Source organism: Stomoxys calcitrans, chromosome 4 (genome assembly GCF_963082655.1).
Source record: "Stomoxys calcitrans chromosome 4, idStoCalc2.1, whole genome shotgun sequence".
NCBI lineage: Eukaryota > Metazoa > Arthropoda > Insecta > Diptera > Muscidae > Stomoxys > Stomoxys calcitrans.
This window is the reverse complement of record NC_081555.1, coordinates 42,493,585-42,519,066: the sequence shown is the minus strand read 5'-3', so window position 1 is coordinate 42,519,066 and position 25,482 is coordinate 42,493,585. Positions and strand designations below refer to the sequence as shown.

General features: G+C 39.2%; 2 protein-coding genes and 1 long non-coding RNA gene across 7 annotated transcripts in view; 1 reads left to right on the top strand and 2 right to left on the bottom strand.

The window, feature by feature from the left end:
* Positions 1-5,405: 5,405 nt before the first annotated feature.
* Positions 5,406-9,450, bottom strand: LOC106094397 (ATP-binding cassette sub-family B member 10, mitochondrial). Its single transcript, XM_013261610.2, has 7 exons — positions 9,012-9,450; positions 8,732-8,941; positions 8,463-8,665; positions 7,337-7,618; positions 6,761-7,279; positions 6,256-6,480; positions 5,406-5,878 (listed from the first exon to the last, which is right to left on the bottom strand). Exons 1-7 carry the CDS (start codon positions 9,298-9,300, stop codon positions 5,609-5,611), a joined length of 1,998 nt encoding a protein of 665 aa, XP_013117064.2. The 5' UTR covers positions 9,301-9,450; the 3' UTR covers positions 5,406-5,608.
* Positions 9,451-9,744: 294 nt separating this feature from the next.
* Positions 9,745-25,482, top strand: part of LOC131997353 (uncharacterized) — a 124,009-nt gene continuing 108,271 nt past the window's right edge. Inside the window, exons 1-2 of the long non-coding RNA XR_009398212.1 lie at positions 9,745-9,943; positions 10,031-10,099. This is a non-coding gene — a long non-coding RNA (uncharacterized LOC131997353). The remainder of the gene's footprint in view (positions 9,944-10,030; positions 10,100-25,482) is intronic.
* LOC106081128 (protein sprint) overlaps positions 14,010-25,482 on the bottom strand; it is an 840,648-nt gene continuing 829,175 nt past the window's right edge. For 4 of the 5 annotated variants that reach the window (XM_013242875.2, XM_013242876.2, XM_013242878.2 and 1 more), the window contains 2 exons: positions 15,491-16,317; positions 14,010-15,421 (listed from right to left, as the gene is read on the bottom strand). In XM_013242875.2, the coding sequence (XP_013098329.2) occupies positions 15,089-15,421; positions 15,491-16,317 (1,160 nt within the window). In that variant the 3' untranslated portion in view covers positions 14,010-15,088. Of the gene's footprint in view, positions 15,422-15,490; positions 16,318-16,446; positions 17,896-25,482 lie in introns of those variants that run through there. The other variant, XM_013242879.2, reaches the window with a different exon arrangement.

Below are 25,482 nucleotides of genomic sequence, written 5' to 3'. Positions count from 1 at the left end.
TAGTCAACGAACATAAGCGGAATTTGTGGCTGGAACACTTGGAGCAATGTAACTTAGGCACCGGTGCAGGCAAATTGTGGGCCACTGTTAAGTCTCTCTCGAACCCCGGTAGACGGGACGACAGGACCTCAGTCACTTTTGGCGAGTTAACCGTGACTGATCCGAAGAGATGCGCCAGGTTGTTCAACCGTCAATTTATCGTGCATCCCGAGAGAGACAGGGCAAGGAGGAGAGCCATTCGCCGTATTCGTGGTCTCCGAGCCGATGAACAGCCATCACAATTTACCGTGGGCGAAGTTACGAATGTCATCCGTGGCGCCAAATCTTCCAAGGCGTTGGGCCCCGACGGAATCTCTACATTGATGCTGAAGAATCTGGATTTACCTGGAGTTGAGTACCTTACCACTGTCCTTAACCTGTCATTGAACACTCTTATAGTTCCCGATGTCTGGAAAATGGGCAGAGTGATCCCGCTACTGAAGCCTGGTAAAGACCCGAGTTTGGGGGAGTCGTACAGACCGATCTCCCTTCTCTCACCAGTGGCTAAGACGCTTGAGGCATTACTCCTCCCGAGCCTCGTAGGAGAATTTCCATTCGCCGAGCATCAACACGGATTTCGGAGACTGCACAGCACAACAACAGCTTTGCATGCCATCACCACACACATTTGCCGTGGCTTCAATCAACCCAGGCCATGTGATAGGACGGTCCTCGTGGCATTGGACCTATCGAAGGCATTCGACACGGTCAGCCATGCCAAATTATTTGAGGACATCGCCAACACGTCCCTCCAGCCAGGCCTTAAATGTTGGGTCGCGAATTATCTGTGTGGCCGCCAGTCATTTGTGGAATTTAGGGATAAGAAGTCAAAACACCGTAGAGTGAAACAGGGAGTTCCCCAAGGCGGGGTGATATCTCCGGCTCTGTTTAACCTCTACCTTTCCTCCATCCCACCTCCTCCAGACGGCATAGAGATCGTATCATATGCGGACGACTGTACGATCTTGGCATCAGGCCCCCCACCCATTGATGACATCTGCGATAGGTTGAACGTCTACCTCAACGAGCTTGCCTCATATTTCGCTGCAAGAAATCTGAAGATATCCGCCACCAAATCTTCAGCCACACTGTTCACTACAAATACGCGTGAGGTGAATTCTGAGCTGACTGTGATGGTCGATGGAGAATTGATTCCGACCATCAAGTGTCCCAAAATACTTGGCGTCACATTTGACAGCTCCTACACTTTCTCCCCACATGCCACAGCAATCTGCAATAAAGTCAAAAGTAGAAACAAGGTCCTCAAGTCACTCGCTGGCAGCACTTGGGGTGCAGACAAAGAAACCTTGTTGACCACGTACAAAGCAATTGGCCGGTCTGTGGTAAGTTATGCAGCGCCAGTGTGGTCACGTCAGCTTTGTGACACGCAGTGGAATAATATTCAGATCTGTCAGAATGCCGCCCTCCGAACTGCGACGGGCTGCCTCCTTAGTTCTCATGTGGACCACCTCCACCAGGAGACAAAGATCCTACCAGTGCGAAGACATAACTACATGCTGTCTAAGCAATACCTTTTGGGCTGTTATCGCAGAAATCATCCAAATCATCATCTTGTGGATAGATACCCACCGCCCAGAAGCCTTAAGGTAGATCTACATGATCTAGAGCGTGAGGTCCAGCGCTACAAGAGAGAACCTCTAGATCAAGCGGCATATCAAGCGGGTCTGAACAACATTCATGCAGACACGGTAGCAGACGCGTTAACTGGCTACCGGGTGAATGTAGTCCTTGGAGTACGACCGCCACCCATTGCACCCGAAGAAATCGACCTCCCCCGGCAAACCAGAGTGATTCTGGCTCAATTACGTTCCGGCAGATGCAGCCGCCTCAATTCCCACAGAGCTAGGATTGATGCCGACGTGCAAGATGTATGTCCCGACTGTAACCAGGGACCGCACGATACACGTCACCTGTTTAACTGCCCGGCCAGACCCACTCGACTCAGACCCAGATCCCTGTGGACGCACCCCATCTTAGTCGCGGAGTTCCTGGGTCTTGACACTCAACAGAATCAAGCAGACGAAAGATAGTACACAATAAACTGCTACAACAACAACTACAACAACCACAGTAGCGACAGACCAGGTCTCTATTGGGAATCGTACCCACGACCCCCGCACTGGTAATACGAGTACGCTACCAATTCGGCTACCGGGGCGACCTATCCGTCTATGTGTAAGTCAAAATCACTCTACAGCCTTTAAAAATTGAGATAAAGCGCTAAAATTTCGGACAAATTCTTTTTGTCCATGGGGAAGTCAATTTAGATATAGCTGTCATACAGATCAATCTGTAGATTTAGGTTTTTGAGTCCCTAAAAGTTTATTATACGATTTTATTATCCGATTTTACCGAAATTTAAAATAGTGAGTTTTACTACAGCTCTCTGCCAAATATGGTCATCATACTATGAGACCCCTCCGACTTCTCCTGTGTGGCAATATACGGCCAGTTCCGGGGAGTGCATCTTCGTTGGAATTGAATCGCAATGGTTGTTGTTGTTGTTGTTGTAACAGTGTGTTGTACACTGAGGCGGCAGCCCTTTCCGATGGAGGACTCCATCGGGTCAATCCGGTACGTACAACCGGTTGCCATTGGATTGTATCACCAAGGTCTCCAAGGCAAGTTTGACGAAATAGTCAACTTAATGTGACGGAAAAACAATTTCCCTCACGAAATTAATTGATCGAATTAATTTATTGATTGAAACTGCTTAAATTATCAAAATGATAATATCAATCACTGTTTTTGAAGAAGTCAATGCAAAGATTTTCAAGTAAAAAAATTGCATATTTAATTAAAAAATGATTGAATTTTCATCGAAATTATCAATTAATATTTTAATTGATCCAATTAAAAAAAAGATTCAAATGTTTTGAAACTTCACAGAAAAAATATCGCGAAATTTTTTTTAATTAAAATTTAATTGAAAATAAGAACGTTTTCAATTAAAAATCTGAATTTGTCAATTTCAATCGTAATTGAAATTTGGAAATTTTCTATTAAAAAATTTTTTGATTCAATCATTTTATAATTGAATTTTAACTTCTGTTAATTTTCATATAAAAAATTAATTGATTCAATCATTTTTTAATTGAATCTGAACTTTTGCTAGTTTTTAATTAAAAAATTAATTGATTTAATAATTTTTATACCCTCCACCTTTAATATGGGGGTATTCTAATTTCGGCAATTCGTTTGTAACACATTGAAGTATTAATCTGAGACCCAACAAAGTATGTGAATTCTTGATCGTCTTGACATTCGATTTATTTCTGTCTGTCTGTCGAAAACACGCTAACTTTCGAAGCAATAAACTATTAGTGTAGGTAGGTTGGGATTGTAAATGGGCTATATCGGTCCATGTTTTGATATAGCTGTCACATAAACCGATCCTGGATCTTGACTGTTTGAGCCTCTAGAGCGAATATGGCCAAATATGATCTGAATCGGTTGCTAGCCTAATATAGCTCCCATTTAATCTGATCTTCTTATTATACTTCTTGAGCCTATAGAGGGCGCAGTTCTTATCCGATTTGGCTAAAATTTTAACAAAATTTTCTACTAAGATCTGCGTGTTAAATATGGTCCGAATCGAAGCTCTATAAGGTTATTAACCGATTCGGGCCATATTTAATACGCATGTTTAAGTTCTTAGAAGAAATTTTTGTGCAAAATTTCAGCCAAATTGGAAAGTATTGCGCCCTCTATAGGCTGAAGAAGTATAAAAAGGAGATCGGATTAAATGGGAGTTATATAAGGTTATGAACCGATTCAGATCATATTTGACACGTATGTTGAAGGACATGGGAGAAGCTGTTGTACAAAACAGGGATGGGAATTGAGGTATGTAGTGGCTCAAAAAATCAAGACCCCTGATCGGTTTATATGACAACTATATTAGGTTATCTACCGATTTCCACCATACTTAGCATAGTAGTTGGAAATCATTACAACACACCTCATGCAAAATTTCAGCCAAATCGGATAAGAATTGCGCCCTCTAGTGGCTCAAGAATTTAAGATCCAAGATCGGTTTATCAGACATCTATATCAAAACATGGACCGATATGCCTCATTGAAAATTGCAACCGACCTACACTAACAATTATGGCGAGATCGAAACAAAATAAGGATACCCCATCCTATGGTGTAGGGTATAATAATTGAATCAATTATTGGATGAAACATAATACCGTACAACAACAACAAAATTTCACTTCATATTCAACTGCTGGGCTGGGCCCGCTCCTATATTGCAATGATCGTGTTTTGGGGATAGTATTACGAATATAGCTTAAGGATTATTCCCTAAGCTTTCATTTACCGAGAAAAAATGCCACTTAAAAATGCCACTACTCAAAACACTCTTCCAGACTAGCGGAATTTTAGTTCCAAGAGCTTTCTGTACCCAGTTAAGAAGGCTTTTCGCTATCTTGGGACCTAAACCTTATTAAAAACCTCTGAAGCATATAAAACAAAGATTAAACACTTATTTATTTATTTATTTTTTTAATTTTTTAATCACATTTTTCTCTTCAGTTTTTTTTTTTACTTTTACGAATCATTTCTAGGTGCTAATGCTTTAATTTACGAAACGAAAGAACATGTGAAAGAGTAGTAACCATTTGTTTCTCTCTCTCCTCCTATATGTTAAGTTACAAAAATAAGACAATTAATAAGTAATTTGAACGTTTTGATAAGTATCCCTATCATTTTTTTCAAGTGAATCTATCGAAATAACCATCATAAAGAGCACCCGTGAATTAAATGCGGTTTGATATCAAATTTAAGTTCACCGTTCAAAATTCAACACGTCTACGAATATTCAGGTTCAACCTCATATAAAAGTAATGATGTTTTCTTACTCTTTTTGTGCAAAATTATTCTAAATAATTGTTGTCCCTAATATTTTTTTCCACCAATATACGTACTTGAGCCGTATTTTGTCATGGTCGATAAATATTTCCTGCTTTTGGAGGGTTGGGGGTTGGGAAGGCTCCCAAAAACTTGGCCCGAAAATTCGTTTCTACTCTTCAGGTTTGATTTATACTCCCAAATACCTTCCATTTATGTTGCATAATGTCATGATTGGTCTGTATATCATATGTGTAAGTCTCCATTAATCGCAGATATCGGTAACTAACCAGTACAACTTTGCACTAAAGTTTTATACATAACCTCTGAATTGTTCTGGATAGGACTAAAGTAAAACAAAGCAAATATAAGAAGATAGGGGAACTTATGGTGTTAAAGATCCAGTCTCTAAGTATTTCTGCTGTACCAAATTAAATCATTTATAAAAAAAAAGAAAACGAAAACTTTTATGAACAATGGGCTTCCAATACATTTTGTTTATTTATAAGCACTTTCACCATTTCAAATATTATCATAAAATGATAGTGTAATAACACTTACAATTAACAGTAATTTTGTACAACTAAAAATCAGCAAAAATCAATACAATCTGGCTCGTTTTAAAAACACTTTTGTTCTTTAATTAATTGCTGTGTTATTTAAAATAAAATTCTTAGTGTTTGCCATAATGTCACGTGTTCATCAAAAAAGCTTGTTTTTTGACTAGTTCCTTAAAAGCTCCAGTGTCCTGTGAAATAAGTTGATCGTAAGTACCTTGTTCTGCTATTTGTCCATTGTCTAAAACGGCTATTGTATTTGCATTACGTATGGTGCTTAAACGGTGGGCTATAGTTAAACATGTGCGTCCTTTTGCCAATTGTTCTAGGGCATTTTGTACTAATTCCTCCGAAACGGAATCTAAAGCGCTGGTTGCCTCATCTAATATTAAAATTGTGGGGTTCTATAACAAAAAACAAACAAAAAAACAGATACAACGTAAATACATATCATCAAATGGTATCTTTGATTTTCTACAACAGTTTTAAGCCCAATCACAAACTCTTTTTGAGTATGTCCGGTCTGATTATTTGAATTTGGGGTACAAAAAAATATTTCAAGAATTTTAATTTTATTGTAAATTTGCCCTCCACCAGTCAAAACGCAAGGCTTCTCTCCTTTCAGTAAGTGATGAACGATTCAAGTTTAGCTCAATGAAAGATAGCAAAACCTTTTTAGAGATGAGTTTCTTCTTATCTTAACGCAAGGATTCGATAGCGTTATACATAGGTGAGTATATATAAGGTCGCTTGAGTAGCCTCCATTTAATGCATTACTCACCTTAATTAATGCTCTTGCTATTGCCACTCTTTGCTTTTGTCCTCCACTTAACATCATTCCTCTCTGTCCCACTAATGTATCCAGACCGTAGGGCAAATGGTCAGTAAATTCATTTACATGTGCTTTTCGAACGATTTCATCAAATTGTGAATCGTTTATGGACACCCCAGGATTTAGGCCATATAATATGTTATCACGTATACTGCCAGAGAAAAGAACAGGTTCCTAAAAAGGCGTACTTAATTAGTTAATTATGAAATGTCTTATTATTAATATTGTGTACAGTTTGTGGGGAAAATATCAACAAGAAATAACTCTCCTCCTCCTCCAAAATGTCGCCACCGCTGAAAATTTTCATGATGTTCTCGCCAGGGTTCGAACCCATGTGTTCTGCGTCACAGGCGGACATGCTAACCTCTTCGCTTCGAACCACAAATTTATTTTTTAAACATTGTAGCTATTTTCCACACAAAAAAAAAACTTAGCCATATTTATGATAACTCACCTGACTTACAGCGCCAATATGCTTTCTCAACCACACGGGATTTAATTCTCTTAAATCTACACCATCCAATAGAACACGTCCTTGCAAAGGATCATATAGTCGCAAAAGTAGTGAGGCAATAGTACTTTTCCCAGAACCACTGCGTCCTACTAGAGCTGCTGTTTCACCATGCCTTAAAACTAAATTGAAACTATTTAAAACGGTAGCTTCAGGTCGGGCGGGAAAATTGAAATGAACACCATCAAATATAACTTCACCATGTGGTTTGGTCTCAGGTACAACTCCCAAGTTTAATGGAATCAGACATTTACGGTCTAAAATTTCCCATATCCTTTGGGCGGAACCTACACCTTTGTTTAGTTCGGTATAAAAATTAGATAAACCATTTAACGAAATAGCTGAATAGCCAGCATACAAAATGAAAGATGTTAATGCTCCAATGGATAAGGCATCTTGTATAACCAAATTACCACCGTAATACAAGACAGATATTATTATTATGTTTCCGGACATGCCAGTCTAAAAATAATTGGAATATTAAATTCTTTTGTAGTAGGTATAAGCGATCACTCTTACCGCTCCAAAGAATAACGCACGAGCCATTGTTTCTTTGTAGCCCAGTGTTAACGCTTCTCCTAATAAGTTGTCATAGGTCTTGCACTCCATTTCTTCTTTGGAAAAGGTCTTTACCGTTTTTACATTTCCCAAACGCTCTTCTGCGGATTTAGATATATCCGCTAATTTGTCCAATAAGGCACGAGTTATTTTACGCACGTACCGTCCATATACAATAGCTATGCCTGCAACACAGGGAACTACACAGGTACTAATTAGAGCCAGTTGAGGAGATGTATAAATCTAATGAAAAAAAGAGATAATTATGGTTAAGGGTGTTTAAAGGTTAGTAAAATAACAAAATGGAATTGTCCTCATGACCTTTTCAGTTTTCAAAATCAAATTAACCCGGATCGCCCTGGTGGTTTGATGAGTTTTCCAGTTTTTTAACTAGTAAATTGCAACGGTTTAATATTCAAAAATAAGTCTGCATGTTTTTGCAAGGTGAGAAATGCATCTTTCAAACAGGTTGCGATTTTTAATGCTTGGAATCGTGTATGTTCGAAAAAATCATGAAAAATCCTTAAAATTGAGTCGGGTTAAACAAGTGAACGTGTGTTAAGTTCAGCTTGGTCGAATCTTATATACCTTCCACAGGATCATATTTGTTTGCACGGTTTTCTCTTATAGCCCGCAAAGAAATCCCCAAGGATTTTGATACATTTAGATAAGAATAACTTCAACCCGAGCGATCTGTTTATATGGGAGCTATTTTATGTTAAAGACCTATTGGGATCATGCTTGAGACCTTGCAGATCGTGAAAGGTGCAAAATTTCACCCAGATGGTATATGAATTGCGCCCTCTTGGGGATCAATAGTTCAAATTGGGAAATCGATTTATATGGGAGCTATGTCTAAACATAGGTCGATTTGACATTTTACAATCCCAACCTACCTACAACAATGAGAAGCATTTTGAGCAGTTAGCGTACTATTGACAGACGGATCGATTTAAAATATTATAACGGTCAACAATATAAGTATATACACTATGGGGTCTTAGTCAAATATTTCGAGAAATGACAAAGTTAGTATACCTCCTTCTTATCGTGGAGGGTATAAAATATACTTAATATATATACTTGCCATCATAGTGGTACCAGCGAGTACCATTACTGTAGAACGTAAGCCATCTGAGAGATTTTGACTTAGGGAGTTGCCTACCAAATATGTATCAGTAGCGAGACGATTAACAAGTTCACCAGTGCCTTTTTTGTCGAACCAACCAACTTCTTGATTCAACATAGATCGATATAGTTTGGAACGTAAGTCCCGTACAATGCGCAAAGCTATAAGAAAAACAAAATTTATTTCTCTAGAAGCGTTAAAAACTATAAACTAAAGTCTGGACTTACATGCACTGTTGAATAAATAAATTCGACCAAAGTTGGCCAAACCGCCTATTAAGAAAACCCCACACAGTATCAGTGAAAAATGTTTCAATTTGTCCAGGGCTTGCTTTGCTTTGTCTCCGTCCTTATCAAATATAATGTCAAGGATTTTGCCTAGAACAAAGGGCACACTCATTGTTATAGTGGATGATATTATTAAACATCCTATGGCAGCTGTAAAACAAGACAATACATAATTCTGTAAAATATATTATTGCTGTAATATTTTCATTCTAAAACCTACCGGTCAACACTAATTTTTCAGACTTAGCCAGTCCAATTAACCGCGTAACATCTCTTTTCTTAAGTTTGACCTTAGGTGGGTTCCTGCCCTTGGCCACCGACGACTCTCCGCTTTTTAAACGTACTAGCCAAAGGTTTAAACCATTGTGTTTTGGATGCATACACCTTGTTGTCACATTTAGGCCTCCTTTAATGTTATGACTTATAGTGTAGTTTTTCCATTGAACTTTAGCATATCTTATTGTAGGTTTGGTTAACCGTGTGCACTTCCCTAGGGCCTGAAGCAGCATTGCTATTTTATTTGGTGTTCGGAAGTGCCAAACAAATTTGTTTTCATTTAAGTAACTTTATTTGAGAGAATTTTGGAGGAATGAATTATGAAAGAATTTGTATTTTTAAAACAGCTGGTTACTAGTCGTCAACATTAGTTTGGTAAAATTCTAGATGTCGCTCAGAGTCTAACGATTATCGTGGTAGCCGTTGGGCATCCCTACAGGGATGCCACATATTTTTACGTGAACAACTGTCAAACTCCATATAAAAAATTTGGATAATAACACTTAAAACCAATTAATTTTAATGTAATATAAAGCCAAGACTGTATTGGTACACAAAATGTCTTATAATCATGTTTAAAAATATTTTGATATTTTGTTAAAGTTTCTCACAACTATAGCTGTGTTCGGGAACTCGAAAATTTGTGCAAATCGGAAGTCGTTCGCGTACTTTATTTGCCAATAGAAGAGAGCGCGAGAGAGAGAGCAAATTTTGACAGTTAGAGAAAAGAGAACCTGCAAATTTCTACTGGGACTTTTTTGCCAGCAGAAATTTGCAACTTTGGACAAATGTTTTTTAAAGGTCAGCTGTTTTATGAAAAGCAGCAGTTACATGAAAATACAAAAGCTAACGACAAAATGGATCAAAAAGGCAGAGGTAAGTAAAAAATATAAATATTGTTTATTGGTAATTATTAAATTTGTTTCATTTCTGTTTACCTTTAATGAAAATTCATGGCAGCAGCTAGTGTGCAGCTACAGAAAACTCGACAAATAAAGTTGTAATTTCAAGTCGGGTATTCTACATTAGAAGGTAAGTGCAAAATTTGCGGAATTATTTGGAAATTTTTGAAAAATTCAAGAAAAGAGCAAATATCGGTTTCTTAAGCGTTTTGATGGAATCATCCTCTTCGATGAAACCAACATCGTTCCTTTGAATTTGTTAAGGAGGGAAGATGCTGCCATGGGATTGAGTGTGGGCAGTTAAACAAGTGTCGCACAGTGCAAATTAGTCTGCCAATTGTGAACGGATACAGATATGTATCTTCAATGATAACAAAATGTCCGTAGCCGCCACATGACCAAATAGAAAGCTCCCTTAGCCTCACATCAGCGGTGGTAGCAATTTATCTAGCCACAATACCCAAAAGCATCGGATGGTTAGTCCAAAGTATCTTTTTCAGCATAACCAGTGTGCTTTTGTATACGATGATGGCATGTAAAGCAGTTGTAGTTCTATGCAGCCTTCGAAATGTTGATGCTCGGCGAATGGAAATTGTCCAACGAGAGGAGCGGGAGGAGTAGCCCCTCATGCGTCTTGGCTACTGATGAGAGATGGGAGATCGGTCTGTACGACTCACCCTGCCCCTGTCCTTTTCAGGTTTCAGTAGCGGGATCAGACTGCACATCTTCCAAACATCGGTTTCAATAATAGTGTTCAGAGAGGCTGAGGACAGTTGTAAGGTAATCGACTCTAGGCAGATCCAGATTCTTCAGCATCAATGTAGAGATTCTGACTGGAACCAGCGCCTTGCACGACTTGGCGCCACGGATGACATCCGTAGCTTCGTGCACAGTGTTTTACACTGAAAGACCCCATCGGGCAAATGAAAAACTCCACCGGGCCAATGAAAAACTCCACCGGGCCAATGCGGTACGTAGACCCGGCTGCCATGGGATTGCACGGTAATTTGTGATGGCTGTCCAGTGGCACGGAGATCATGGATATACGATGGCTCCCCTTTTAGCCTTTTCACTCTCGGGTCAATAAATTGAAGTTATCCAAGGAAAATTCCAAACAAGCAAATAAATAACTAACCAAATCAGGAACTGAGATCTGTTTTAGACTGCCTGACCATAATACAGTCCTGCAGGCGGAGATCGGGGCGATCACGGAATGTGTGAAGTGGTGTAGTGCTAACGCGAGGACGTCGAGTATGAACATCTTTACCGACAGTAAAATTGCCAGAGCAATAACAAACAGGACGGTAAGGTCACAAACAGTCTTGCAGTGTAAGAAGGAGATTAACGCCTTCTCTGAGGATGGGAAAGCCGCATCGTTTGGGTGCCGAGCCATAACGGAGTAAGGCGAAATGAAAGGTCAGACGATTTGGCGGTGAAGGCCAGAGGACTGCCGTCAATAAAGTTGTTTAACCCGAAGCATTTCTGGTCGACGCAGTCCGAGTTAAAGGCGTGGGCGAAGAATGTGCATGTAACATTGTGGAACATCGAAACGTCGGTAGGACGGCGAAAATCCTATGGGAGGATCGAGATCGTAAGAAGACGAGGCCATTGGTATCATAACGGGATACATAGGACTACGAGTGATAGCATGTGTAGGACATGCGGGAAAGATAATGAGACGTTGGAGCATTTCCTTTGTCATTGCCCGGCTTTCGCGTCTAACAGATACCGGCACTTAGGTGGAGACACAATACCAGACATGAACCAACTTAGAGGTGTGGCATTGAAAACAATTAAGGATTTTGTAAGTAGCATGGAATTCCTAACACTAAATATATTTTTAGAGGTTACTTTATAGTTTTTAGAGCGAAAAACAAGCCGATTACTGGCTTAAGTGTATGTCCATAGTGTCATGGGGCGGATTAATAACTGCACCCTGTTTTCAACCTAACCTAACCTAAAAATAGAGATATTGAGCTGAAACTTTACACAGATTCTTTTCATATCTATAAGCAGGTTAAGTTCAAAGATGGGCTATATCAGACTATATCTTGATATAGCCCCCATAAATTTGGGACAGTGAGTTGTGTTGGGTCCTTCGACATTTTTTTGCAATATGACTCAGATCGGTCCAGATTTGGATATAGCTGCCATATATACCGATCTCTCGATTTTAGGTGTTAGGCCCATAAAAGGGAGCATTTATTGTCCGATTTCGCCAAAATTTGGAACAGTGAGTTTTGTTAGGCCAGTCAACCTTCTTTTCCAATTTGATCCCGATCCGTTCAGATTTGCATATAGCTGCCATATAGACCGATCTCCCGATTTAAGGTTTTGGGCCCATAAAAGGCGCATTTATTATCCGATTTCGCTGAAGTTTGGGACAGTGAGTTGTGTTGGGCCTTCGACGTTTTTCTGCAATATGGCCCAGATCGGTCCAGATTTGAATATAGCTGCCATACATACCGATCTCTATGTTTAAGGTCTTGGGCCCCTAAAAGGCGCATTTATTGTCCGATTTCGCCAAATTTTGAAACAGTGGGTTTTGTTAGGCCAGTCAACATTCTTCTTCAATTTGAACCCGATCCGTTCAGATTTGGATATAGCTGTCATATAGAGCGATCTCTCGATTTAGGGTCTTGGGCCCATAAAAGGCACATTTATTGTCCGATTTCGCCAAATTTTGAAACAGTGAGTTTTGTTAGGCCAGTCAACATTCTTCTTCAATTTGAACCCGATCCGTTCAGATTTGGATATAGCTGTCATATAGAGCGATCTCTCGATTTAGGGTCTTGGGCCCATAAAAGGCACATTTATTGTCCGATTTCGCCGAAGTTTGGAACAGTGAGTTATGTTGGGCCCTCGACACTTTTCTGCAATATGGCCCAGATCGGTCCAGATTTGGATATAACTGCCATATATACCGATCTCTCGGTTTAAGGTCTTGGGCCCATAAAAGGCGCATTTATTGTCGGATTTCGCCAAATTTTGAAACAGTGAGTTTTGTTAGGCCAGTCAACATTCTTCTTCAATTTGACCCCGTTCCGTTCAGATTTGGATATAGCTGTTATATAGAGCGATCTCTCGATTTAGGGTCCTGGGTCCATAAAAGGCACATTTATTGTCCGATTTCGCTAAAGTTTGGAACAGTGAGTTGTGTTAGGCCCTTCGGCATCCCTCTTCAATTTGGCTCAGATCGGTTCAGATTTGAATATAGCTGCCATATAGACCGATCTCTCGATATAAGTTCTTGCACCCATAAAAGCCGCATTTATAATCCGATTTCTTATGTTAGGCTTTTCGACATCCGTGTCGTATATGGTTCGCATCGGTCTACATTTGGATGTGGGTACCAAAAAGACCAATATATTGTTCTACAAAATTGATCAATGACTTGTACTGATTAGACCATCAGTGTCGAATTTGGTCCAAATCACACCATGTTTCGATATAGCTGCTATGAATTTTGCAAACTGTTTGTTTTCTCATATAAAAATACTAGGCTTGTGTGTGTGTTTACTCATGCTTTTTTTGCCTTTTGTACAAATTTCGTACCACGAAAGCAGACGACAAGAAAAGTAATACTCTACCTGAAGCAAAATGTACCCGAATACAAGCATTGCACAACGTGCACTCAATGAAATTCGAATCAATCTTTCTTATTGCTGAAGGGCTCATTTTATGCATTCACTCATCTACGTTACTTGGTGTCTTGTTTATCTGTTTTACTTAGTTCTCAGTTGTCTCATACAATGTTGTATTTTTAATCGAAGAGTTCAGTTCTTGAAATACTCTATGATTGTTAGTGTGTCTTGAAAGCAGAAATGAATGGTCTTGCGCAGACATTTGATCCAAATAAATATAGTGAGCATTTTTCTTTTTAGTTTGTTATACTTACCAAAACTAGCATTAAAACAATAAAATCGACACACTTTCATTTTCATTGGTTATATGAGTTTTTATAAATTTTTATTTTGGATTTTCTGTTTTTGTTATTTGTTAAATTAATGTATTTTGTTGTTGTTGCTGTTGAGGGGGGGGGGGGGGGGGGTTGTTGTTGTTGTTGTTGTTGTGTGCTTTTGTAAGACAAAAGTAGATTTAATTCTAAACGATTAAATTATTATTCGATTAAATGTTAATGATTATTAATGATCGATGAATAGATTAATACGGAGCAATGATTTGAATGTGAATTTTGTTGAAATGTACACAAATGTGGGCCGATAAATAATTACGATTTATTAATTCATTAAAGATTAAAATGTATTCAATACATATCAAAAAAGAAAAATAAAACAAATTCTATATTATAAATACTAAGAAGAGGAAGAATGTATGCTATATATATATATATAAGTAGGTATGTATAGTTAAAACAATTGGCAAAAGGATAGACAAATGATGCAGAACAATAGCAAGGGGAACGCAACAAGCAAGGACTTGAAGAGTCCAACTTGAATACCCTTGAACCCAACAAGTTGAAACAGGGTTCGCTTATTGCACTTAAGAGTGTTTGGGTGAAACCGAAAATGTTCCGTAATATGTTCAACTACACAACTGATTGGAAAAAGGGATAAAAAGTTTATTCTTTTATTTTTGGATGTGTGTGTGTGTTTGTTTGTTTGTTTTTTTTTAATATTTTTTAAATATTAATGATATTGTATTTATAATTTTTAAATTGTTATCTTTTTTAAATTATGCTTATTCAAAAAATTTACAAGCTTCTCTGTTTATCCAACCATACTCGTACACTATTTTATGGTTCCTTCCGAAATGATTGTGTTTTCTTTTTCTCTCTCTCTCTTTTATACATTTCAAACGTATTATTTGCATTTTATTCGGCGAAAGTTGGTAAACTTTCAAATTCTATTAGCACATAACGTTCATGTCTGTTGCTTAAAAAACAAAACTTATTTTAAATACTGTTTTTAGTACATCCTTAAATTAGACTTATAAGATAAAAAAACTTGGGAGCGCTTATGCACATCGTAAATTTGTTAATTAGTTTGAGCAAATGTTTAAGGCTTAAACATATTCAAAAATTGTAGAAGGGAATTGGTTGTTTTTTTTTTTATAAATAATTAAGTCATGTTTCAATGCTGGAATCGATTGAAAGTGTCTAATTAAAATTTGGCTGGGTAGCTGTGGGCCAGGCTATTTTGGCATCGATGCGCTTGTAGGCCAACATGCAGTGTTTGCCTTTGGCAGCCAGTCGTATGTCTTGGGGACACTCGTTGTCATTGAGCGGGGTCTCCTCGCCATCGACCAACTTGAAGAGAGCATAGTCCTGGGGGTTCGTAATGCGGGCTTTGTGGGCAATGATGCGGCAAACTTCACGCGTTGTTGTATGGGGTCTTACGGGTAGGGTGCGGGTCTGCAGAGAGCCATTGCATTCATCGGGTATGATTACCCTCAGCACTGAAGAACAGGCGGGAAGGGATGAAGAACGCCACTGAAAGAAAAAAAAAAAACAGAAATCAGTACTGTTTAAAAACAATTTGTTGGTTTTCTAGTTACTTACATCCAAGGAACCAGTGCCACTTTCATTCTCCGATGCCATGAAGCTTTTCAAAACATGAACCGCACTACAAAGGGCGGTCAAATAATAGCCAGGCTCCCCATTCAAAAGAGTCGGCTGCAATAGACCCCACATGAACTCAGCCTCAATTTCGGCTCCCACAAAACCACACTTGGCCACCACATACACCAATATGGGCAAAAAGTCATCGGCACCCAATTGCTGGCCTCGGGGACAGCCGGTGGCATCAAATATGGTGGATATAACACACAAGAATAGTTCTAGTTTCTCTAATGGCAATTCAGCCTCTTGCAGGCGCAACAACAGATTTGATATAATTTGCAAGGAATTGGATGAGGGCGGAGTGACAGAGGATCGTATGCCAAAATCATTGGCTGCCCGACCACAAGCGTATTTGACATTTTGCGCCAATAGCTGTATGTCCTCCGATCTGGTGTAGTAGTCCACAAACATGCCATACAAATGTTCTCTTAGGGGTAGCACAACCAATTGATGCATCACAGTTTCCAAAATGGCATCTAGATTCAAAAATTCATCAGATTTGAGGCGAGAGCGAGCCGATTCGACCTCCTGGTGGAATTTGCCTTCGCCATGTTTGACCAAATAGTTTTTCATGCCGTTCATGAATTGACGCATGTTGCGCATGACTACTTGGGGTGCCGCCTCTCGGGATTCCTTGGTGCACGATATGAAATTCTCAATATTGCGGGCAAAGGTAGTGCACTGGTCCGAGGCCAAAAGTAGAGTGTAGTCTCGCACAGTGTCGCCCGGTCCACCATTGTACAGATTAATTTTGTTGCGTGGGTGACCTGAAAGTAGAACAAAAAAAGGAAAATGATTAGTTAGAGAAAATAGTATTTGGCTTCGAAATTTTTGCAGCAAAGTTTTTCCCTATTTATATTAGGTTACTATCTTGTTCCTTCCTACACCTTACTTACATTTGATCTTATCCCACAATAAAGACAACATACGTTTTAGAATTTCCATGCAACACTTGCGATTGCACTCGGCTTGCTCTTCGGCGGTGCAGCCTTCTTTGAGGTAACGCTTGTACAGCCTTTGATTTTCTCGGGCGGCCAAGCCAATACCTTTGATTTCCTCAATGTGGCTCATATTCAGAAGGATGTTTCCATTATCATCGAGTCGAAAAAACTGCTTAATGTCATAGTGATCACAGCTATTGAGGGGATGGCATATATCTGCCGTCTGCTTGATGAGATCGTTGATGGAGGAACGCGGGGTTTTATCTTTGGCCGGGCATTTTCCTATGGCACCCATAATGGAACATGCCAAGGCCTCAGTCTTCAGTTGGGAACGATCAATGGCACAGTCTTTGAAAATGTGATTTGAACATGTGGCAGGATATGTGGTTGGACTTGCTTCATTGCTATTAACTTGAGAGACTTTTAGACGTCTGCGCTTTTTATTAAGCAACGGCGATGGGCAATCCGAAGGGGATGTGGATGAGCTCATTGGTGGCAACAGGCCAATTTCAATTTTATCAGCAAAAAATAGTTCCGTCAATGTACGCTTGTTTGAACGTTTTCTAGCTCGCAATACAGCACAGCTGTTATCGTATGACGACTCTGCTGTTATGCTTTGTACATTTGCCGCCAACGTCGCCGTCGAATGAGCAGCTGCTGAGGCAGCGGCATTCGTTTGTTGTTGTTGCTGCTGCTGCTGCTGAGTTATCATTTGCACGAACTCTTCTTCAAAGTCTGCCGAAAAGTAGTTGCCCATACTGGCTGAGGGATTCTCAACAATTTCCCATTCGGACATGATCTTAAGAAATATCTCCTCCTCTTTGTAGTTGCGCACATGTTCGGGGTCTTGGAAGAATATTTCCGGGTCAATAATCTCGATGTTGTGAAAAGCCAAAACACTAAGCGACTTCTTCATTTGCCTCTGGCACTCGTCACTCGCGGTGGAGTCCGGGTTGGCGGGCAAGCTGTTGGATTTCTTCAGAGGATGCACATTGGTTTTCCTAACACCTCGCGTATGCTTTTGATTATGAGGGTTCGCGTGGCTTGCAGGCAACGACTTTTTGAACCACTTCATGATTTATGTGATAACGGTTTTTACCGGATAATACAAATTGGCGAAAACGAAAGTTTCTCATGAGCACTAGCCTCCGCCTCCGAATAAAAACAAATAGACGAGCACACGGGTCGTCGACCGTTCGCAGCGACACTGAACACACTATGACTATTAGTTTTTTTTGTTATTTCCCTTTTGCAAACGCCCAAATGACTAACATAATAAAGAGATTCGGAGATTATTTGGCAGCTGCTAGTTCCGTTTTGTTCCGCTTCGTAAATAGTGTAGGGAACCAAAGTAGTTTCGTTGTTATCCGCGCGAGTGCCAAATGCCTTCTGTTTGAAATTACAAAGCGCTGTATTCTTTTTATATGGCTAAATTACACGCATAGGGCATAAGCTGCTCGCAGCATTAAAACATTTGTGCTCTCGCGCTCTGTCTCTCCCTCTCTCTCCCTCGCATGTTCTGGCTGGGCGAATGTGTTTAGCGATAAGGGTGATATTTGACTGTTTGTTTACATTTCTCATTTAGCGGGAAGTTTAGCTCGTGCCTTAAACATCTTCTCAGCTCTTCGGGAACAGCAGCACACACTTCCGCTGTGTTCGGGACTCTCTGTTTGTATTTGAATAACGGTAATGAGGTTTTTACCTAGCAATGGCACACTCTCTGCCTCTTTTGTTGTTGGTTTGAGGGATGATAAAATGCTAACGCCTTCATATCAATTTAGTGTCCTTCTCCCATAAACACTATCGCGCACCTCTCTAAGTCAGCTTACTTAAAGGCGCACAATATTTGCTAGACAAACAGGTAGACATATAAATGCACTTGTCTCTAGGAAATTGTTTATAATGACTATGGTGAGGCTTAGGATTATTAGCATAGCTGCTTCTTGAGTACAGTTGTGCAAATTTATTTGCTACCTGGTCGTTGCTTAGGATCATTGCCATTTGTTCTATCTTAAGCTGGACTTTGATCTTCATCCTTCTATGATGAATAGTGTGCGTTTTTTCAATATCATTGAATGTAGGTTAGGAGGAAATAACAAAAGGCATGATTCAACCACCATTGCCAATATGGCGCAATTACCATAGCATAGGGAAACGGTGTGATCTTATGAACAAAGAAAATGAGAAAAGATCTTCGATCTTTTTTATCTTTGCGGTTATAGAGCAATCTGCTCAAACTCCATGACCAAGTAAATGCTAGCAAGTTGTATATGCCAGATGTTTTATTTAGTTTTAGGAAACAGACACATGGGCAGACGATTGTGTCCAATTGTTATAACATTATTATTTGACAAACGGCGCCCATCACAATCATCGATCATGTGCAGCTTATTCAATTATTTTCAATTATTGCATCATCCTATTTTTGCATTGTCTTGCTGCTCACCAATCACTTCTAATTCCACTTATTACATAGAAAATGTAAAGTTCTTTCAATCGAGGTTAAACGAGACAAGGATTTTTTTCCACAGAATAGTAGATCAGACAGTAATTCGAAATGCGCAGTTTAGCTTTAGTTCTCACCGGAAAAGAGGTCAAAGCAAAATATTCACCCCACCCAGAGGAACCGGAAATATGCGCGTGAAAATACAACAGTGCATTGAAGAAGTTGGCATAGCTATCTGACTGCTGTCGGTTGGGTTCATTGTGATAATAGATGCGTTTTATTTGCAAGACAAGACATAGTGTAGGCATTTGTAAAAGGAAATACATGCTTCATTATTTTTAAGCTGTAAAAGAAAAATCCGCCTAATATTCAGTTATAACATTCTAGTGGGAAGATGAACCAGATGAACTTTGTTTATAATGGACTTTAGGCAAACATATGATCACAGCTGTGTTAAACAGTAAAGCAGCAAAGAGAGTTCGGCGCCATGTGTGCAATGATTTGAAAATATGGAGTATTTAAAAACAAGTAAAATGCAAATTTGCCCATGAACATGCGATTAAGGAACAGGGGAAAACTTCTCACATATCAATGAGTGCAGTCAGATTCATGTTTAAGCTCAATGATAAGGGGCCTCCTTTTTATAGCCGAGTCCGAACGGCGTGCCGCAGTGGGACACTTCTTTTGAGGAGAAGTTTTTACATGGCATAGTAACTCACAAATGTAGCCAGCATTAGGAGCGGATAACTACCGCTGAAAATTTTATGATGGACTCGCCAGGATTCGAACCCAGGCGTTCAGCGTCATAGGCGGACATGCTAATCTCTGCGCTACGGTGGTCTCCATTTAAAAAACAAGTAAAAGCGTGCTAAGTTCGGTCGGGCCGAATCTTATATACCCTCCATCATGGATCGCATTTGCCAAGATCTCTGCCTGGTATCTCTTCATAGGCGAACAAAGGATAATGGATAAGAATTGTTATGTTATTGGAGCTATATCAGGTATTGGGCCGATTCGGGTCATAGTTGGTTCGGATGTTGGTGTCCATAGTAGAAGGCATTTCAACCAAATCGGATGTTAATTGTGCCTTCTAGAGTCTCAAGAAGTCAAATCGGTCGATCGGTTTATATGGGAGCAATATCTAGTAGTAGACCGTGCCATACTTGGCACGTACGTTGGAAGTCATAGGAGAAGTCTTTGTGCAAAAATTTCGGCAAAATTGGATAATAAATGCGCCTTTTAGAGGCTCAAGAAGTTAAATCGGCCGATCGATTTATATGGGAGCTATATCAGGTTATGGATCTATTTGACTTATACTTGGCACAGCCATTGGAAGTCATACTTTATGTGCAAAATTTCAGCTAAATCGCATGGTAATTGCGCTTTCTAGAGGCTCAAGAAATCAATTCTGAGGATCGGTTTATATGGAGGCTATATCAGGTTATGAACTGATTCAATCCATACTTGGCACAGTTGTTGGCAGTCAAATCGGATAAGAATTGCACCCTCTAGAGGCTCAAGAAGTCCGGATCCGAGATCGGTTTATATGGCAGTTGTATCAAAGCATGAACTGATATGGCCCATTTACAATCCCAAACCGACCTACACTAATAGGAAGTATTGCAAAATTTCAAGAGTCTAGCCTTACACCTTCGAAAGTTAGAGTCGAAATCACGATAACGGTCGAAAGCGTAAAGCTAGCCGCTTGAAATTTTGCACAGATACTTAATATTAATGTAGGTCGTTGGGGATTGCCATATCGGTTCAGATTTAGATACAGCTCCCATATAAACCGCTCTCCCGATTTGACTTCTTGAGCCCCTGGACGCCGCAATTTTTGTCCGATTTTGGCTGAAATTGAGCATGTAGTGTTTTATTATGACTTTCAACAACTGTGCCAAGTACTGTCCAAATTGTTCTATAACCTGAAATAGCTCCCATAAAACCGATCTTGCAATTTGACTTCTTGAGTCCTTACAAACTGGAATTGGCTGAAATTTTGCATGCGGTGTTCTGTTACAACTTCCAACAACTGTACCAAATACGGTCCAAACCAGTATATAGCCTGATATAGCTGCCATGTCTGTCGATCATTCTTGTTCGGTTCCTAGAATCTTTAATTTTTGCTGGTTTGACCGAATAATAGAATAAAATTATGCCTTTCAACATTTTTTTTGTAACAAGGCTTTAAGTTAACTTTGGATACCCACCACCATAGGTATATATAAATCATCTTTCGTCAGAATCCGGAGAAAAATGTATAAATAATGCCCCCATAGTAGCTTTATCGAAATATGGTCCGATTTGGACCAAATTCAATATGGATATTGAGTGGTCTAATAAGTACAAGTCCATGTTCAATTTTGCAGAACAAAATATTGGTCTTTTTGGTAGCCATATTCAAATATAGACCGATCTGAACCATATACGACACGGATGTCGACAAGCCTAACATAAGTCACTGTGTCAAATTTGAGCGAAATCGGATTATAAATGTGCCTTTTATGGGGTCAAGATTTTAAATCGAGGGATCGGTCTACATGGCAGCTATATCCAAATCTGAACCGATCTGAGCCAAATTTGAAGAATAATGTTAAAGGGCCTAACACAACTCGCTGTCCTAAATTTCGGCGAAATCGGACAATAAATGCGAATTTTATGGGCCCAAGACCTTAAATCGAGAGATCGGTCTATATGCAGCTATATCCAAATCTGAACCGGTCTGGACCAACTTCTTCAATTTGGCCCAGATCGGTCCATATTTGGATATCTACTGGCCTAACACAACTCACTGTCCCAAATTTTGGCAAAATCGGACAATATATGCGCCTTTCATGGGTGCAAGACCTTAAAGCGAGAGATCGGTCTATATGGCAACTATATCGAAATCAGGCGCGATTTGGGCCATATTGCAGAAAAATGTCGAAGGGCCTAACACAACTCACTGTCTTAAATTTCAGCAAAATCGGATAATAAATGTGGCTTTTATTGGCCTAAGACCCCAAATCGGCGGATCGGTAGTCCATATAGCCCATCTTCGAACTTAACCTACTTATGGACAAAAAGAATTTGTGAAAAGTTTCAGCTCAATATCTCTATTTTTAAAGACTGTAGCTTGATTTCCACAGACAGACGGACGGACATGGCTAGATCGTTTTAGATTTTTTCGCTGATCAAGAATATATATACTTTATAGGGTCGGAAATGGATATTTCGTTGTGCAAATGAAATGACAAAATGAATATACCCCCAACCTTCGGTGGTGGGTACAACAAGTAAAAGCGTGCTAAGTTCGGTCGGGCCGAATCTTATATACCCTCCATCATAGATTGCATTTGCATTGCATTCTTTTACCGATATTTCTTTTCCTTCTTCTTTCTTCTGTGATATTAAAGCTATATCAAGTTATAATCCGATTCGGACCATAATTGAATTGAATGTTGGATACCATAGTAGAAGTGATTGTGTAAAATTTCAGCCAATTCGTGTAAGAAATGCGCCTCTTAAGGGCTCAAGAAGTAAAATAGAGGGATTCGTTTATATGTGAGCTGTATCAGGCTATAGACCGATTCGGACCATATTTGACAAGTATGTTGAAGGTCATGGTAAGTACGCCCTCTGAAGGCTCAAGAAGTCAAGATTCAAGATCGGTTTATATGGCAGCTATATCAGGTTATGGATCGATTTGAACCATATTTGATATAGTTGTTAGAATTCATAAGAGAACACCTCATGCTAAATTTCAGCCAAATCAAATATATAAATTGCGCCCTCTAGTGGCTCAAGAAGTCAAGATCCAAGATCGAATTATATGGCAGCTATTTAAAAAACATGGACATTTACAATCCCAACCGACCTACACTAATAAGAAATATTTGTGCAAAATTTCAAGCGGCTAGCTTTACTCCTTCGAAAGTTAACGTGCTTTCGACAGACAGACGGACGGACATGGCTAGATCGACTTAAAATGGTATGACGATCAAGAATATATATACTTTATGGGGGCTCAGACGCATAATTCGAGGTGTTACGAACAGAATGATGGAATTAGTATACCCCCATCCTATGGTGAAGGGTATAAAAATAGTATGGAAAGAGACTTGAGGAAACAATTTATGCAGAACCTGTGAGGACGTCGAAGTGTTAGTAACTTCAACGCCCTCACAATACAGATTTTTTGGAATGAGCGTGAATTGGAATTTTTAAAATGAGCTACTAGAAGGCATACTTGGAAAAAGTTGAATGGCATAGATTTGATATAAACCAAGTGCAGTCAGATTACTTGCTATGGATTTTATAGAATATAAAATGTGTTTGAAATCTACAGATAAATAATTGCAGTCAGTTCTCTTAACAAACTTTCAAAGTCTTCTATAGCAATTACCAATTTATATACAAAAAAATGTTTCAACTTATAACTAAATATGATTCTCAATGTTGACATTAGGCTCACAAAATATTGACAAATTGCGTACAGTATAAAAAAAAAACAACTCTAAAGTTACAGTATGATGTAATACTACAATAAATACCAGAATCCAGAATATCGTATATTGGCTAGTGACGAGTTTTTTGACCTTTGAATTATTTACGGCTTGTAGAAATAAAAATATACATATGTATCTGTACTGGTGAATACACATACATATCTAAAGAAGTTTGGATAGTTTTCTGTTTATGCTTGCTTCATTCAATAGGCGACTACATGTGGTGTGTTTACATTTCACGCTCTCATCGGGGGGTTTTGTTTATGTCTAATTGACATCATATGGATGGCAAGATAAACATTAGATCATGATAAAAAGCGGATATCAAAAAAGACCAACCCTTCTTTTGCTCGCAAAGGCTTCATCATTTCCTTGGGCAAACAAATATCGTATTAATAACAATACATTTTTTTGGTACGCCTTTTTTATTTTTGGAAAAAGGACATCTGTTTACTTTGGTCTGGTCTATTTCGATTTTGTTTATTTGAATAAGCTGATACATACTGTGTTTTTATAAAAATAAAGTAGGCAACAAAGAGAAATTGTTGTGGTCTCTGTTGTTGGTTAAAATAATAATTTTGTAGTACATCTCATATATTAATAAAATAGATACATAAAGTAGTATCTTCATTACTAATGGAACATGTAAATTGAAAATGAAACAAATAAAAAGGCGATAAGTTCGGCCGGGCCGGACTTAGGATACCCACCACCTCGGGTATATATGTAAACCACCTCTCATCAAAATACGGTGAATATTGCATACCTTATGTCCCATAGCAGTTATATCGAAATATGTTCTGATTAGGACCAAATACTAATAAGTGCGTGTCATTGTAACAAAATATCGGTCTTTTTAGTAGCTATATCTGAAAAACCCGATTTGAACCATATACAATATAGATGTCGAAAAGCCTAATATAAGTGAATGTGTTAAATTTCAGTTAAATCGGATTATAAATGCGCCTTTATGGCCCCAAATCCTTAAATCGAGAGATCGGTCTATATGGCAGCTATATGCAAATCTTGATCGATCTAGACCAAATTGCAGAAATATGTGTAGGGGCTTAACTTAACTCTCTGTCCCAAATTTCGGCAACATCGGACAATAAATGGGCCTTTTATGGGCCTAAAACATTAAACCGAGAGATCGGTCTATATGGCAGCTATATCCAAATCTGGACCGATCTGAGTGAAATTGACGAAGGATGTCGAAGGGCCTAACATAACTCACTGTCCCAAATTGCGGCTGCATCGGACAATAAATGCGCTTTGTGTTGCCGCAAAACCTAAAACCGAGAGATCGGTCTATATGGCAGCTATATTCAAATCTGTCCCATAATGCAGAAGTATGTGAAGGGGCTTAACTTTACCCACTGCTCCAAATTACGGCGACATCGGACAATAAATGCACTTTTTATGGGCCTAAGGCCATAAATCGGAGAATCGGTCTATATGGCAGCTATATCTAAATTTGAACCGATCTGGGCCAAATTGACGAAGGCTGTCGAAGGGCCTAACACAACTCATTGTCCCAAATTTCAGCAAAATCGGATAATAAATGTGGCTTTTATGGGCCTAAGACCCTAAATCGGAGGATCGGTCTATATGGCAGCTATATCCAAATCTGGACCGATCTGGGCCGAATTGACAAAGGATGTCGAAGGACCTAACACAACTCACTGTCCCAAATTTCACAAAATCGGATAAAAATGTGGCTTTTATTAGCCTAAGACCCTAAATCGGCGGATCGGTCTATATGGCAGCTATATCCAAATCTGGACCGATCTGGGCAGAATTGACGAGAAATGTCGAAGGGTCTAACACAACTTATTGTCCCAAATTTCAGCAAAATCGGATAATAAATGTGGCTTTTATGAGCCTAAGACCCTAAATCGGAGGATCGGTCTATATGGCAGCTATATCCAAATCTGGACCGATCTGGGCCGAATTGACGAAGGATGTCGAAGGGCCTAACACAACTCACTGCCCCAAATTTCAGCAAAATCGGATAAAAATGTGGCTTTTATTGGCCTAAGACCTTAAATTGGCGGATCG

What these genes read in the sequence shown, in the direction of transcription:
- LOC106094397 (XM_013261610.2), bottom strand. Translation starts at nt 9,300, where the DNA reads ATGCTGCTTCAGGCCCTAGGGAAGTGCACACGGTTAACCAAACCTACA. An exon ending in TGAAAAATTAGTGTTGACCG is followed by an intron (nt 8,942 to 9,011) that starts GTAGGTTTTAGA and finishes CTTGTTTTACAG; the next exon opens with CTGCCATAGGATGTTTAATA. An exon ending in TCGCTGGTACCACTATGATG is followed by an intron (nt 7,619 to 8,462) that starts GCAAGTATATAT and finishes TTTTTTCATTAG; the next exon opens with ATTTATACATCTCCTCAACT.